The 17,603-nt window shown below is 46.5% G+C and overlaps 1 protein-coding gene across 1 annotated transcript in view; it reads right to left on the reverse strand.

Moving 5' to 3' along the window:
- Nucleotides 1-2,882: 2,882 nt before the first annotated feature.
- The window catches only part of LOC147701703 (uncharacterized), a 241,016-nt gene continuing 226,295 nt past the window's right edge, over nucleotides 2,883-17,603 (reverse strand). The window contains exon 24 of the mRNA XM_086930336.1: nucleotides 2,883-4,777. Coding sequence (XP_086786462.1) covers nucleotides 4,212-4,777 — 566 coding nt within the window. The 3' untranslated portion in view covers nucleotides 2,883-4,211. The remainder of the gene's footprint in view (nucleotides 4,778-17,603) is intronic.

Raw genomic sequence — 17,603 nt, forward strand, 5'->3', positions numbered from 1 at the left:
AGAAAAATATGAACACACAACTCAGTTTGTACCTGCTAGAAATGCAGGCACTGGACCCCTCCCAGTATGGATTCAGAGGAGGGCACAGCACGGAGTCTGCTCTTCTCAAATCCATGGAAGAAATTAGGACTATACTTGACCGAGGAGGTAAAGCTGTGATGATTATGTTAGATCTCTGAGTGGCCTTTGATACGGTCCATCACGTTTTGTTGATGGACTGGCTGCGGGAGATTGGAGTTGAGGGCACCACCTGGAAACTTCTTGAATCCTTCCTCTCTAATAGAACTCAGACGGTCTCACTTGGCGAGTTTTCTGCCAAACAATTCTCACTGGCTTGTGGATTCCCTCAGGGTTCATCTATGAGCCCGTCACTTTTTAACATCTATGTGTCAGCACTGACTCCCCTGATTGAATCTTTTGGCTTTGCCTGACTTCTTACGCAGACAACACCCAAATTGTGGTGTTGTTGATGCCAGGCATGATGCTGTAGCTGAAGCTCCATGACTGTATGTCTGCTGTGGGAATTTGGATGGCACAAAATTGCCTTATACTAAACTCCAGAAAAACTGAGGTTGTGTTGTTTGGCAATGACCCCTGCCTGGTGGCCGGATACACGGAGTCCTCTTCCCACTCCCAACAAGAAGGTAAAAAATCTGAGAACTTGGATAGAAAATAAACTAAATTTTAGAGATCATGCGAATGTGGTGGCCTTTTCTACCTTGTATATCCTTAGATCCTGTAAAAAATAATGCCATTCCTGCCCAAAGACAGTTTACAAACAGTTATCACTGCCCTAACCATGTCCAGGCTGGATTATTGCAATAGCCTCTTTATCAATCTTCAGGAAGGGCTGATGAACAAACTACAACTTTTACAGAATGCAGTGGCTAGACTGCTTATCGGTATAACAAAATATGCCTCTATCTCGGCTGAGATTAGAAGGCTTCACTGGTTACCTGTAAAGAAACGTTTTCTGTTTAAAGCCCTGTGCATGGTTTACAAAGCCCTTCAAGAAGCTGGTCCCGAGTATCTAAAACAACAATTTAATTGGTATGTACCAAAAAGATCACTTCGTTCAGCAGAGGCAAAACTGGTATTGGTGCCCTTTGTGCGAAAAGCCAATAGGGGTGACAGAAGTTTTGCGGCCTGTGAAGCTAAGGCCTGGAATGGTCTCCCGCTATATCTTAGATGCATGACAAATCTGCTTGCATTTAGGAAGGCCTTGAAAACATGGCTCTTTTCTGCTTAAACCCTGATAATAGTCTCTCTGTCTCTATGCCTTTATAGGACTTCACACAGTGCCAGGACACCTTCGGGTAACAGTTGCACTCTACAAATGTCAATAACATTAACACAACACCTCAAACTAATCAAAAAAAAGATTTGCAAAATCAAGGGAAAAGAGGATCATCATACAGTAGTACAGATTATTTTGGCATTAACATGTTTTTGGAAAAATATTTTTTTGGGCTGAAGTACATTCAATGTATCTATAACAACCAAAGGTGTCTGATTTCGAAATAAAATGCACTTATTTCTAGGACCACATCTGGTTGGAGGTTAGTATAGTGCAATTTGACATCAAAAGTCAACAGGAAATGTGTTGCTGTGCTTCATATGCATGCCCGTCAACGGTATTGATCAAACGAATGTTATATAGCACTTGCTTTATGGTTCTAATATTTTTATGAGGAAAGTGATTCCAAGACAGAATTACACCCAAAACAACATGTCCTTGTGTTACATGGGTATTGTAGTTTTCTTTGTTACTGTTTTCTTAATATTGTGGAATAGTGATATGTTATTGACTGATCTAGAATGTGTAGATGTAATAGAGGACTTGGAAGCTGCTGTGTTGTGGAGCGGTTCCTTGAGAAGGTATTTGGGCAGTTTGAATATTGGGAGTGTATCGCAAATTGTGTAGGGAATATCGTATACACGAGTAGTATGGTTGCCATCTCTTCTGTCTGTCCCCTGCAAGGGAACTCTGCCTGACCAGCCCTCTTGGAGTGGCACTGCAAAAAAGTCCAATTATGAACACCTTGTGAGGACAGCTCAGTATTCCTTTCCGAACTGATCCGCCACATTGAGCTATCCTTCCCAGAGCCATATGATGTGCCTGAGTCAGCCCTTATCCCAGTGGTAATCCCAGAGAGTGGAAATCTGTATCTTAAAGGCGGACCTCATAATGTGACAGTCCATGTAACATATACTGACCCAGAGTGTGACAGCGCTCCTCCTAGACACCAATTCCTGAGGGTGAAAGCTCTTATCCCAAAATGTGTCAGCCACCACTACTGTACAGTGACCTCAGAAAGTAGAATCTTGTTTCACTGAGCTCTGAACCCTTCATGTGGCAGCTGCATTCAGTGTGGCTTGTGTGACCTGAGTCCAGACTGTGGCAGCGGGTCCATCTATGCTCTGATATCATGGCCTTCCTTACTGTACATGAATTCTAAAATGTGACCACCTCCATTGTGCCCAAAATCCACAGTCTGACACTTACCGTCATTGTGGACAGATTACGAATTTGACTGCCATCTACACTATTTTCTGTCTGCAGAATGACACAGCCCCATGAGCCTAATCTAGGAAAATGCAAAACTTTTTTACTGAGTCCTGTTCTCAGAACCTTAAATAGTCCCGACCTCACAAATTGACCTTCCTCTTCACTGTGTCCTTTTTAAAGAAGGTGGAAGTCCCTTCTCTGTACTCTACTCTGAATGTGGCGCAAGAGTCATCTAATTTCTTGATGGGATGCCCAGCACTGTGACCCAGACGTAGAATATGACAGCCCGCAGTGTGCCCACAATACTCCAACTCCTCAACCTGGACATCCTATGAGCAAACCAACAACAGTAAAGCCACAACCACCACCAATATCTGGCTGCCCAAATGCTGGACGGTTTTTATTAGCAACATAAAAATCTATTTACAGCTGTCAATAGGAATAGATTCTGTTCTACAATATCTTGGAGAAAAGCAACACATCATGCTGGGGTAGGGGACATCAAGATGCCCTGTTTCTGTGGCTTCAGACAGAGGCTCTAATACTGACTGGGGGTCCACTATGTACCGCTCCTTCTGGGCGTCTTCGTAGGGCCTTCACCGTTCCTCTCGCTGGTTCTTGGCATAGCTGGCTTCCTTCATTTTTACCACCGGTGCCTAACTCCTAACTCATTCTCCAGGCAGTGCTTATCCTCCAAAATATTTTCCTTCCAGATCTCTACTTTGTTAGCCCACCTAGATCTCCTTTGCAAACAATACCATAAAACACTTCTGAAGAAAGCAACACTACGCTGCAGAGAATCTATTTCATCACTCCGCAACTCCTTCATTCATCTCTGGGGAAATTTCTCAGTCATTTTTTCTGTCATATTTAATTTTTCCCCCCTTCCTTTGCTCATGTCATTATACTAAAATGTTCATTTGCAAAATATACCAACACTTTTTTCATAAATTCGCACATTCTTATTTTCCTCCTGGCTCCACAATTCTGTGCATTTACTAATGTTTTTCTGTTCTACTTTCTCAATGTATTCCTTGACCTTTTCCTCTCTTCCATCCTTTAAAATCATTTATTACCCTTCTAATTGTCTCCAGTGTCTTCTGTTTTTATTGCAACCTTTTTTCATGTCCAGCTTCTTCAGCACTTGTTTCAATTGCTCTTATCACCCCATCCACTTGCTGTCATCAGGATTCCTTCATATTTCCCAGGATAGCCTTCTCGAACATTTTTTCAGTTTCTTTCTTTGTCCTTACATAGCCATGATTTCTTTCTTTATCCCTTGATAGGCCCACTCATGCACACACCCAAATCCTCTTCCTTCACTGCTCCTTATCCTGATTTCACATCCTTTCACGTTTACCTGGCCCGCTTTACCTGTAGATCTTTTTTTATTCCAACCTTGATTTCATTCCTCATTCTGCTTCCTTTATCTAAAACATACTCCATATTTTGAATCATCTGGGATGGGCAAGGGAGGCAAAGGCCACCATTGTCTGAGCTAGTTGGTCCAAAATATAAATTGTTCAAAAATGGTCCCAACTTTAACAGTTCATTTGACCACTTAGTGGCTTTTCACCTTTGGCGTCTACCCTTTGTCTCTGTGCATGAACACCATAGCACTTGGAGAATCTCCCACTGGAAACTGCCTCTGTCTGTCCCAGGGCCCAACATCAAAGTTCATAGCAGGATACCAAGTCTTGGCTCAGAAACTGGACTGAAGCACTGTGACACGGATGGGCTCTTCTCCTTCTTTCAGATACCCAACCATTTGGTCAAAGTCTGCATGGACAAAGTCTATTTTCTCCAATGTGTACCCATAGTTAGCCACCCTCCCGTTGCACCCTGTTGTGTGGCTGGTTACCTGGTCCCGTTTGTGGGAAGGCACTGTGTCCCTACTGGTTTTTTCGGACCGCTCCTGAACTGTCCAGTTCTCATAGCATCCCAGCTTGTCTTCCCATGGATGCAAAATGTCAGTCGTGTTTCCTACCAGGTCCAATGCGTCTTTGGTGGGCTCCAGACATTGACTTATGTTGCTGCTGCTTTCCAAGTGGCAAGTCGTGCGGTCTGGTTCCAGATTTGCTGATTTGGGACACTGTGACGCTCTCCGAGTGCCAGGCTCATCTGCCACCATGCCTTGGTGCTGGGTTTGGGGACGACTGGAGGAGCCGTCCAGCTGCGAGGTGGAATACACTTCTTGCAGAAGGAAGTCCCAGTCTTCAGCCTCCTCTGGCATTGAATCGTCACTGTACTCATCAGCTAACGCATTCTCTGAAGGGGAAAAGCAAAACACATTGATTAGGTAAGAAAGTGTATTTGGAGAAAAGAATAAACATTAGACATGGTGGTGCATTTACAGCAGATGGGCTGCGCTCGCTGGTGGGCAACAGGCTGTGTTTTTAGGTAAAAAAATGTGTTAAACTGTGCTATACATTTCAAGAATCTGTCTGTAGTGTTCTATCTCTGACGTTAATGCAGAAACGCCATAGACGCCAGTAGGTAATCAGGGTTCGAATCATTCTCAGGTAGAACTTAATGTGCTTTCTGGTATACAAGTGAATTGCGCTGTAGAAGACAACAATAAACAGCTGCAGAGGATTTCAAGCCCAAGGATGAGTTATCAAGAATAAACTAGTGACTCAGTATGGCACCTTTTACCAAATCCACACCCTACATTGACTTAAGCAGCTAAAAAGGATTCAAGTGGTAGTTTAAAAAAGAAAACTCACTTAACCTTTCTATAATGTATGTCAATGACAGGGCAGTCTGTCTAAGAAGATCACTAGACACAGAGATTTCTATCAAACATACCCATTTTTTGTTTAATTGTTTTTTATTACCTTTTTGTCAATGAAGAAAAAGACTCACGATACATCATGCAGCGGTTAGAGTTGTTACGACAATACATGCATGCCTACAGGTGGTATACAATATTCCGAGGATGCATGAAGTAAGAGCATGGATCCGCTAATGAACAGATGTAGCGTGAGCACAGGATGAATTTAGGGGGAAGGTACAGGGGGCTGTGTGTGGGAAGAGGAAGAGTGGTAACGGAAGCGATGTACCCGCGGGGGGGGGAGAGGGGGTGGAGAGAAGATACCCCGAAGGGGAGAGAAACAACCGGGGATGAGGTGGGGGTGGAGGTGGTGAAAACTGAGCCAGGGGAGCAGGGTTAGGCGAATTGAATAGGACGCATCTGCGGAGAAAGGCGGTGGGGGGATGGGGGGGAAGAATTTGAAGAGAAGCAGGGCGAGTGTCAGAGAGGTGGGCTGAGATTTGGGGGGGGGGACTAGGTGTGTGCGCCCTATGGAGGCGCTGAGGCTGCCAGGGGCGTGATGGCGTGTTGAGAGGCACTCAGGGTGTCGCGCTTATGAGCTAACAGAAACTGGTGGGATAGTGTGGCCCATTCTAGAGATATTGGGCGCTTGCGTTGGCCTTTCGCTTCCTCCTCCCTTAGGGCGTCCTCCTCTGCTGCAGCCCATTTCCTCACCGCCCCCACCCAGGTCTCGAAAGAGGGTCCGGTGGTCGATCGCCATTGCATGGCTATGTTTCTTTTGGCTAAGAGCAAGGATAGAACAGCGTATCTGACCTGCACCTTGTGTGTCTTCCGCCTGCAAAAGGTCCCCAATGCGACTGTCTCCCAGGAGTGCAAGTCTGTGAGGCCTGTGAGAGTGCCTATGGAGTCTATTATGGCCGACCAGTAGGCTTGTAGGGTCGGGCAGCTCCAGACAATGTGTTGGAAGTGTGCGTCCGTGGAGTGACATCCGGGGCATAGGAACTGCTTGTCGGGATAGAATCGCTGAAGGCGGGCTGGGGTCTGGTAGGCCCTGTTTAATATGTAGTATTGTATATTTTTGAACCTTGCGTTTCTTGACACTTTCTTTGGGAATTCTGGTGCCCTATCCCACTCCCGGTCGTGTAGTTGTCGCCCAATCTCGTCCTCCCAGGTCGCTCTCAGAGTGAGCAATGGCTTGTGTGTGAGTTCTCTGATAGACTTGTACAGCCAAGTGACTAGGTGTCTGCTGCTGCCCATGTGTAGGATAGTGTGGATTACAGGGTGTGTCGGGGGCTCGCTGGCTGTAAGGTCGCCGTGGGGCTATCAAACATACCCATAATCAATGTTGTATGTACATGTTAATAGAGAAAAAAAATTCTGTTGGGCCAGGTCTCAGAGAAGCACAATTATATATCTTACAAACTATTAGAGAATCAATGGCCTACCACACCACCCAGGAGAAAATCACATGTCTACTAAATGATCCGACAGAGAAGCAACTTACTATGATGCTGGATAATAGAAAAACACTTTTATAAGATGCACGTTATTAGGGAAGCACCTCATTAAAACACAGGCTGAGGAAGAGTCACCTTTGTATCTTCAAGGCCACTGGATAAGCACCTTTCTACCAGACAGGGCAATGATGAATACCATGAGCAATATGCAGCTTTACTTGTCAACTGAGAAGACCATGCCAAATGTGGATTCCACCCCAAGGATGAGTTATCAAGAATAAACTAGTGACTTACCTGTAACAACAGTTTTGAGGTTTGAAATGTTTATAGATTCAAATGTTTTACATTATTCTGCCATCTAGTAGTTGAGTCCAGAAAGTTATTTGTGATTTCATTTTAGGCATCAAACAAAGGAGGGGTCATCCTGACTCCCTCTCAGTATTTTTGGAAGCATAGTCATTGGCCTTGTCTGAAGTGGTTTCTGCAGCTTTTGACCCATAGGACTCCGTTCTAATTTTGCTTTCTTCAAGTGACGTATGTTTCCCATCCAGTATGTTTTCCTAGCCTAAGAGTCCGACGTACACACACAGCTATAGATGTATCTTCCTGAGGCATTATAGGATTTGCTTTTTCTGCATTAAAAAGATCTTGGATGTAGTGTGCTGCCTGGCACCCTAGCTTACGCACACATGCTGGGGGGGCTGGGCCTGGCACCTGCATCAACAAAAGGGCATAGCTATCCACATGCAGCCAGGCCAAAAGGAAGCTGCCATGTAAGTGAATTCTTCATGCGTGCTAGTGAGCGCTGGGCACTGTAGGCTGAACCCCCTCCTGGACTGCACCATACTGGTGATGATGTTGAGAACCCTTGGCACATGAACATACCATCTCCACAGAAAGGCAGAACAACACAGCTAGAGTCTATTCAATAAACCACTTGCGAAGCAGCAACAGCACATGAACGGCTCAACACCTGAGTCCAAAAATAGGCAAACTCACTGATCAGCATTAGGTCAGAAAGTACCACGTGAGCTGTGGACAACCATATCTCAAATTGACTGGAGCGCTGACCACAACACCAAGGCCCCATGAGTTCGAGCTCACGGTGAGAAAGAAAACCAGCTTAGAAGAAGTCAGGCAAAGAGCAAATAAAAGTAAGCACCATGCGTTTCTCCTTAACTCCCAGCATCGCAAACCTACAACAACAAAGCACAGCTCGTCACTGCAACCCACGAGTGAAGGAGGTGCTTGTGTACCATGACCAACAGCAAAATCACAGGCTGGGAAGGAGAACAAAGCACAGGTTCTAAAGGGTGAAAAGATCAGTCAAGGATGGCAGACTTTAGAGGGTGCACCAATTAAGTAGGGAAACAAATATTGAATTACTCCCATTTAGGGGACTAGCCTGACCAACAACAGCAGCACCTAATGTCGAATGGTTTTGCGAAACAAAATAACTACTTTAAGGCCACGAAAGAGACAGCTGGTGGGATAAAGAGGTCTCTCCTTCTCCATTACGCTGGAGAAGAGATATTAAAACTATTTGCGAACCTGAGAAATACAGGATACTAAGACCACTACAATGGCAGGGGAGGTCCTGAAGCACATTTCAACCCTCAGTTCAATCCAGACTATGAAGGATTTAAACTAAAACAAGCCAAACAACGAGTACACAAATCCATAGATGGGTGCTACGCAAGCCTGAGGGATCTGGTCCGCATGTGCATGTTACCAACTTAACGAAGGAGGTCCGGCACAACTCATATTGGGATGCAAAAGAGTGGCATACACAAAATGATACTCAGCAATCTGAGTATGTTCTGGTACTGGTCCCATGCCATGAACTGCCCACTACCGGAGCTTAATACATGGATTCCATTGTAGACAAGATGCCGATCAAAGAACCCAATGCTGGCACTTCAATCAAGCTAAAACCCTTCAACATCATATGAGGCAGGTGCTGCTCGAGGAGATGCCCGCCAATGCACCTAAGATACTATTTTCCATTGAAGTGTGTGTAGGTAGTGTGGAACAGAGCCACACCCAGCAGTCCTGTGCCCAGCTCATCTCAGTTGCAGAGAGAGGGGAGCACAGCATTTCTTGAGAAGCACCAACCTCCATGCAGTCACATCAGAATCAGACAATGCAAGCAGCACATTGTTCACACTATCTACTCTTCAGGCCCATTTTGAGGATGATGAAGAAGACAAAGAGGTATTCATCATTTCTTTCAATGCACAATTGCAAAAGAAGAGTCCCAGACAGTCCAGGTGCTCCATCAGGCTGCTAGTCTAGTCAATCCCAGCTCAGATAGACACAGAAGCCTCTGTTCATGTCACGTGCCTCCACAAGTTCCAACAAGAGGAACCGCACCCCCAACCGAACACAACAAAAACGCTTGCATATATGAGCCATCCCATTGATGGGAATGACTACAACCACAAATTCATATGAAGAAGATCATGTCGCAGCCAAGTTTTTCGTAGTAAAGACTGGATCTGACACACTTATCAGTTGCAACACAGCACAGGCTCTGAAACTGATTGCCTTCATACAGGAAACACATGAACGCGGCATAGAAGCTATACTAAAAGACTTTCAGCATCTCTTTGAAGGGTTGGTGTGCATGAAGATCAACCCAATCTCACTCCACATCGATAAATCAACTTGGCTTGTGGCCCTGCAACACTGACAAATTCCTTGTAACCAGCAAGCCCAGCACGAGCCCTGCCGATTGTCTTATAGAGACCGCAGCAGCCGCCGTGGCTCTCAGACAGCTCGGCAGCGCTCTTGCCACATTATCGAGCATTGCAGAGAAGTATGCACACGGTCTCTGCTTCCCCCCAAAACACTGAGTTAAGACAGACAACGCGCAACCTTCCGCCTCGTGCACGTAAAGAACAAAAGGCTTCTGGTAATCAGGTGTTCCAAGAACTGGCGCAGAACACAAAGACGTCTTTAGTGACTCAAACGCTTCCTGACATGCGGGGGTCCAGGGTAGGGGTTCGCGCACTTCTTTGGTAGTCAGATACAATAGGGGTTTTGTTAGTAACGCATAGTTAGGTATCCACTGACGACAATACGATGTTATGCCTAGGAACGCGCGCACCTCTCGCTGCGTGTTAGGTATTTGCATGTTAGTGATCGCTTTTATGCGCTCCGGCGTCAATCTCCTCCCCACTTTCGAAAGGAGGTGACCGAGGTAGGTGACCTCCGTTCGACAGTATTGAAATTTCGGAAGGGACACTTTATGCCCCCTTTTCGCCAAATGGTGTAACAATTGTACAGTAGCATCCCGACAACCCTGCTCATCATCCGATGCTATTAGGATATCATCCACGTACTGCAACATTACGTTGCCAGGTGGAAGTTCCAGATCATCCAATTGTGCCTTTAGAGCCTGACTGTATATACTAGGACTCTCAGTGTACCCCTGGGGAATTCTCTTGAAGCGGAAGCTTCGGCCAGCCAATGAGAATCCGAAGAGATAACGGCTATCCTCATGTACTGGAATACTGAAGAAAGCGTTTTTCAAATCTAGGACAGAGAAATATTTGGCCGAAGGTGGAATCATAGTCAATATTGTAGTGATGTCCGAGACCACCGGATACTGTGGCTCCACTACTCTATTTACCTGCCGCAAATCAATCACAAATCTATAAACATCAGGAGTATTATCAGATGCATCAGGTGACCGTCTTTTAAGTACAGGCAAAATAGGACTGTTACATATATTCGAATCAGTCTCTTCCACTACTCCAGACTGTATTAAATCTTGAATTATTTGTAACAAGGCCTTCTCACCCTCCCTAGGTATTCTGTATTGTGGAATTCTGGGCAATTTAGCTCCCACCTTCACTCTTATTGACACCGGGGCAATATCCATTCTCCCTACATCATTATCACTGACAGCCCACAAGCTGTCGGGTATGCCTCGAAACTCAGGTGGCAGCGGGTCGTCTTTTGAAAAGCACTGTAGTGGGCGGGCAACATTGGGGCCTAGAGTAAGGTACACGCCATCCGGAGAGCAATAAATGGTGGCATGCAATCTCTTCAATAAATCTAAACCCAACAAATTTTCTCCACAATTTGATGTCAATAAAAACGGTGAATCAACAGTAAAAGGACCAATCGTTAACGTGAGAGGTTTAGAAATGGGGCTAATCACCGGAGTTCCTGCGAAACCCACAGATATGTTATTCTTGCCAGACAGAGCCGCCCCTGGGACCCGAGAACGAGCCACTGAACTTTTCATTGCACCCGTATCCACTAGAAATTTCTGTTGAGACCCTAGTAAGTCGGCTTCGACATAAGGTCCCCTCTGATCAACTTCCATAAGTACTGGTCCCATGCTCTGTCCTACGCTGTCCTAGTTGTGGGAGAACCCTGTCAAATCGTCCACTGAATAATCATCGTTGTAATACTGGCCCCACTCCTCTGCGACTGTTGTCTATCTGTCCCGTTGTCAAAGTAATTGCCTCCCGGTCTCCCGCCTCCTTCTGATCGCGCAGCCTGTCTCCCAAAATCACCACTACCTCGTCCCCGTCCCCTTCCTGGACCGGTACCTGACTGGAGCAGCGGGCAGTCTCGCCACCAATGCCCTTCCTGCTTACACTTGGCGCACTGGTTTGGTCCCAGCCTTTCCCTACTCTCACCTCTCCCAAAACCACCTCCGCGACTCAGCGCCGCACCTCTTCCTCTGCCTCTTGCCACTTGCTGCAACAAAACCCTCGTCTTCAAATCTTTAGCCTTCTTCTCCTGCTTGTCCTTGTTCTCATTTTCCCTGTGCTCGTAATATTGCGCCATACTTAGTATTCCCGAAGGAGAGGACGTCGTCCACGTGCTCTCCGACGCTTGCAGTCTAGCTGATATTTCAGGCAATAAATTTGTGACAAACCTGTTGACAAAGAGTCGTAACCCTCCATCCTGTGACACATCCTGTCCACTAAAATCCATGAACGTTTCCTCAAACCTTGTAAAGAAATCTGAGACCGCCTCATCCTTTTTCTGCTTGCAAGCCGTCAACTTGTCCCAATCCACCTTTTTCGGGGGAATAAGAGAGTGCATATACTTTATTATGCGCCCCGGTAAAGCTAATATTTCAGCCCTCGGCTTCTCCCCTGGCTTACGCTCCTTGTCCCAGTCCTGTAACTCCTGCCATGTACCTCCCAGTTCCTCCCTATGATCCGTGCCTTTCACCTGCCGCCACACATCAACCGGGACCAAAAGCCCGAAAAACAATTCAACATCGGCCAACGTCATCACCGTAGAAGACGCCGCTTCCGTAAGCTCTTTGTAATAGGCGGTCGGATTCTTTCTGGAATCCGGCAGCTGAGCCTTCAATGACAACACCTCACTTCTCTTCCATGGCGTATACACCCATTGCTCCTGAAAATGCGCATCAATTCTGTTCCGTGTAACAGCCCTCGTGAGTGGGTCTAACAACTCGGGGACCTCAGGATGAAAAATAGGGTGCACCTCTCGCATTGGGTGGAGACCTGGGAAGTGGGGTGTACCGACAGAGGGCAATTCATTCCTGTATTGCAATAGCGCGCGCAGACTACTCATCACTTCCTTCACCCCCGTGTTCGTTCTGTACGCCCCAGCCTGTATATCCCGTAAAACCGCCGGAGCCACACCTCCATATCCCTGCTCCCATAGCGGTATCAATACACCAGCCATGTGCCACAAAGCGTGCTGCTGCATCAAGGGCTCAAAATCTTTCATGGTGGACCAAATGTCTTCGAACGAATAAATATTATTCCTGGCCCATTTAGCCACTATACTTTTCTCATCCAAACCAACTGTAGAACGTGTAAGCAGCTTCCGTACCTGTGAAAACAATCCGCTACCTGCGCCGCGACTCGGTGTTAGCATCTCCTGGCTGGGGGTGGTACTAGCTGAAACAGTAGGGAGTGCTAAAGAAAATGGTGAGGGGGCAGGTGAAGTGGTCTGGAGTAGAGAAACGAGGGGTGTCGAGGGTAGGGATTGTTGGGGGGCACTCGCTGAAGGACCTGGTACGGCACTACTAGGGGCCGAAAGTGGCAAGGAGGGATACAAGGGCTGTGGGGCATAAGGGGGAGGGGGTCGGGCATTCAAAATGTCCTCCATCTCATCAGGGTCATCTTCTCGCACCACATAACTTTTATTTTCTTTCAACCTACAAAGTCTATCTGCGCGCTCCATGCGTAGTGCATTCTCATTCCCCACCTGTTCCCTCGCTTTCTGCGCCATAGTCTGGGTGGACTTTTTATACTCCTCTTTCTCCTCTCGCATCTTACGTTTCCTGGCCTCTTTCTGCCACACTCGCAAAGAGTCGAACATACTCTGGCGGCTACGCCTAGCAAACAGTTTGTCTTGTAAATAATCCAATTTAGCTTCATCAAAAGAACCCGTCAAAGGCCATTGTAAATCCACATTATCAGCAGTGTACCGATGCCACAAAGTACCAAACAAAATCGGGACCAGTCCATGTTTAACATACATATCAAAACTCGGCGTCCCTTCAGGGGGTGCAGGTTGGCTCTCGGCCAGTCTAGTATCTGAGGGTCGACAACAGCATCCAAAACATCGCAACTTGCTAAAACAGGGCATCTTTACTTTATTTCGAATCACAACTCAAGTTCATTCACACACAAACATATAGACGGACATCAGAGAACCACGTACACATATACAATATCTCCAAACACGTGTTACCAAATGGGACAAGGCCCGTCGACCAAGTCCTGGGGAACCTGGACTCTACCGCAGACCGAACAGTACGCTAACTGTTCTGAGGAAGGGGAACAAATCCGCCACCCGTGCGGCACTGCGGATCACTGCGCACTTTACCGCGGGAAACCCGGATCACACCTCCACTGAATCACCACACTAGGAGTTCAGGGTAAGCGCACCAGAGTCTACCCACAATGAGCCACGCCTTCACCACAGTACCATTCGGTCGGATCGCTACCAACAATTACCTCGAAATACGTCCCCAACCCCGTCAAGTCTGTCAGAGCACCAACTCGTACTCTGAGTTCCCCGGAGCACACTAGCCCCAGGAGCACACCGGCTCCTCAAACCATCGGAGACACTCTAGTCTCTCGGAACACTCCCGTTCTTGCAGCAAGCACAGGTGGACCACTCACCTTCCGTAGGCGGCACCGACCTCTACCGTTCTCCACCTCCGGCTGCCAGGACCAACACGGTCAGCTTCAAGTTCCGCCTTCTGGACCCCGGCGTAAGATCCGAACCGGGACCTCTCCCGATCAGCAGGGTGGGGCAGCGCTGCGAGAACCAAGCTCGGCATCAAATGGGATCCCGGGCCCACCGTGCCGACCAGCGGGTCCCCGGTCTTCTGCTACCCACTTACGGGTGAGAAAGATCCTTATCGCGGGGTCCCTATTCGGGCGCCATCTGATAAGCGTGGCTCAAATCCACTGGAGTGACTTACAGCACTCACCTATAATTACCTTATAGGAAGTCAGCCGGACAGTGGAGAAGTATAAACAAAAGTCTTTATTAGGCCAAACAACACTCATATGAGAGGGCCCTGTCCGACCTCACTCCTAGGAGTGCGAACGAGAGGACTGACTCTCTGCATCACAGCAATACATTATAATGCAATACAGTAAATGGGGTACGCCCCTTGTGGAAAGTTACCGAGCCTCAAGCCAGTGGACAATGCTCTCATACAGCAGGCATCTGCACCTGCAAGGGATACATTATTATCTCTGCTCAAGGCCATGGAGCTAGGCTTCGGCGTCTCTGGGCATGAGAACATTACAGATAACGAAACTTGCTAGTTTCGACCACAGTAAGCCGAGAAACGAAAACTGCTGTCTTAGTATATTTCTGTATTCCTGCGGGAGGGGCATGAGCGAGCAGAGCCCGCAGGCACAGAGAGTTACACAAAATGGTGGCACACAGGCTAAGCTAAGAAACTAATATGGTCACGCATACATTTGAATATAAGCAATAAGTAAGAATATGAATTCAGCATAGGTGTATATACGAAATGCATTAGTTAGTCATATGATGCTAACTCACACGTCATCATAGGGTAATTAGAGCATCGAAAAGTGAATTCTATCAATATAATCAAAAAGGTGCCAAGGCCTATGTTGTGGGCATCGTACCCACCTTTGTAATCTTGAGTACCACAGATCAAATCAAGTTAATGTATCACAATTTTTTTCCATGCATGTTGAGTTGTGCCGGTACAAATGCTTGAAAACCAGAATATCCTGAGCAGCCAAGGTATTCCAAAACATGATAACAAAAGACCTCTTGGGCCTCACAGGAGTTCTTAGTGAGACCCTCCAGCATTTTGCGATTCATGAAAAAATTGCGAAATCAGCTGGCAAGCGTGATGGCAGCGATATTTACCAAACCAGCAGCAAAAAAGATCTCCCGGCAGGTGTAGAAATAAATTTATGCCATTTTATTGGCTGTACACGCATGCGTCACCACGGCAAATGGTGCTGTACAGCCGTAGCTGCCTGCTTCCTGCATTACAATTTTGATGAAAGGGGAGCGAGAAAAGGAAAGTATCGCTTATCTGCTCTCCAGCTTGCAGGCACGGCTGATGTTCATGTAATTGCAGGAAAGAATGTCAAAAATGAGGATCCCAGCACGGGGACGGGCAGAGCAGGCAGAGAAGGAAAAGGACTCACAGCCAGATTCATCAATGTCCCGATTTGCGAGTCCTTAATAGCGATTATTAAGGAATCGCTATTAAGGACTTGCAAATCGGGATTCATGTAGAAATCGCAAAATAAATTGCGCTTCCTACAGCCTCCTTATTTGCGATTAGCAATTTGCTAATCGCAAATAAGGATGCGATTTCAAGGGTGCCAGGGGTGTCCAAAGGACACCCTGTAGCACCCCTGAAATGTCAATGTAGACTGATGTTGCGCACACACATGTCCAAAGGACATGTGTGTGTGTAACCTCCAACTTAGAAAAATGCACTAAAGTGCATTTTTCTAAGTTTTCGCTATTTACCACGAAGTCTGACTTCGCGGTAAATAGTGGCCAAAAATAGCGAATTCGCAATTTAAAAATGGTTAATGAATTGCATTTAAGGAATCTCAAATAGCGATTCCTTAAATGCAATTCCTCGCAATTTAGCGATTTCTCAATTAGCGATTTCTGCATTTGGGATGATGAATCCCAAATGCAAAAATTGCTCTCGCAAAGGGCCAGATTCTCAGAATCTGGCCCTTTGTGAGCCCATTTTTCTTTGATGAATCTAGGTGTCTGTCTTTTCCTTTTTGCGCAGAGAATACAATGACAGTGTCCACTTCAGATCTACCGCTTCAGCTGCCCCCCTTTCTTTCTTCCTCTCTCTTATTCCCTCTCTTTGTCTAGCAGCTCATCCTGTCATACTGAAAACCGTGATTTCAGAAACGCTTTTCATTCTCTCTTTCCTTCTTTTATTTGCTCCCCTGTGAAATGGATCCAAAAATTAAAAAAACACTGCGAAAATGTGTTTTTCTGACATTTTTCTATTCCAAAGCAGCGCTTGAAATGGAAAAATAGATGTACAGGTACTCTGTACCAGAGTACCTGCTTGTTTCTGAGAAGTGCCGGTACTCTCCAATGAAATCTATTGCATTTCTCTTGAGAAGTTCCGGTACTCTCTCTCTAAAAATAAAAAAGTGCTGGTGCTCCGCACCGGACCATACCTGCCCATTTAAAGCACTGTTCCGAAAGTGCAGCTGCGGAAATAAAACGTTAAAAAAATTAAAAATAACTAAATATAGCCAGACAGAGTGGTAGCAAAGTGGCCAGATGGATTTTACTCGCACCCAAACACAGTTGCACCACTCTACAGAGTTTGCCAGTGAAGCGCTACTTTTGTTTTCTTATCTTTCTTTGAATAGCGTTTTCCACCGGGCGGGGAACTAGTGCACCAATCCTGGAGGTACTGCAAAATGTGGATTGGAAAACAAAATGTGTACTGTGGCTCGGTGTTCAGGGAAGTGGTCTTTTTACCATACTGCTTACGTTCTGGAAGGATATATGCAATAGACATTGAAATGGGTCCATTCTGTGCCCTGGAGCCATATCCTTAACTTATCAGGCAAAAGTGTTCACTGATTTCTGAATTGTGAGGGTAAAAGCTTTAGAGTAACCATGTTGTTCCTGCTTACATTCCACATGCTTTACTTAATTTTGCATTCCCTATGAGTGTTTGCTTTTCCAGGATATTGATACTTTTTTTTGTAGGCAGCATATTGCTCTTGTCTAGTGCGTAAATTAAATTGAGCCGCATCCAGGTGTTTATAGTGGGGCACAATTGGGTTACAGTTGACGGAAGTGCGAGTTTCTCTCAGTGGGGCAGTATGGTGTTTAGTGGGGGAGGGGAGGGGATGTGACAACATGGTCAGAGCTGCCAAATTTGGAACTGGGGAACCTGATTCTGAAGGATGGTTACTGTGAGATGTCTGTCCTGTTAGCAATACCCATAAAAGGGAGTAAGTGTACGCGACACAAGAGGAGGCTGTGTGACTGCACCCAGGGATCGAAGGGGGGCTGTGTGACTGCACCCAGGGATCGAAGGGGGGCTGTGTGACTGCACCCAGGGAGCACAGAGAGCTGCATGACGGAAACCAGGGAGCGAAGGGAGCTGTGTGACTGCAACCAGGGAGCAAAGGGAGCTGCATGACTGAAACCAGAGTGTAAAGGGAGCTGTGTGACTGCAACCAGGGAGTGGTGAAAGTGGTGCCCCGGCATGGGTGCATACATGGGCGCTAGTGCACACCAGGGAGAAATACAGCCACCTCCCACGAGGTTAGTAGATTGTAGCTGTGCATTCGTAGAGGTGCAGAAACTTTAAACATGCCTATTTCAAAGTGGAATACTATGCAAAAAC

This window comes from Lissotriton vulgaris, chromosome 7, assembly GCF_964263255.1.
Source record: "Lissotriton vulgaris chromosome 7, aLisVul1.2, whole genome shotgun sequence".
NCBI classification, from domain to species: domain Eukaryota; kingdom Metazoa; phylum Chordata; class Amphibia; order Caudata; family Salamandridae; genus Lissotriton; species Lissotriton vulgaris.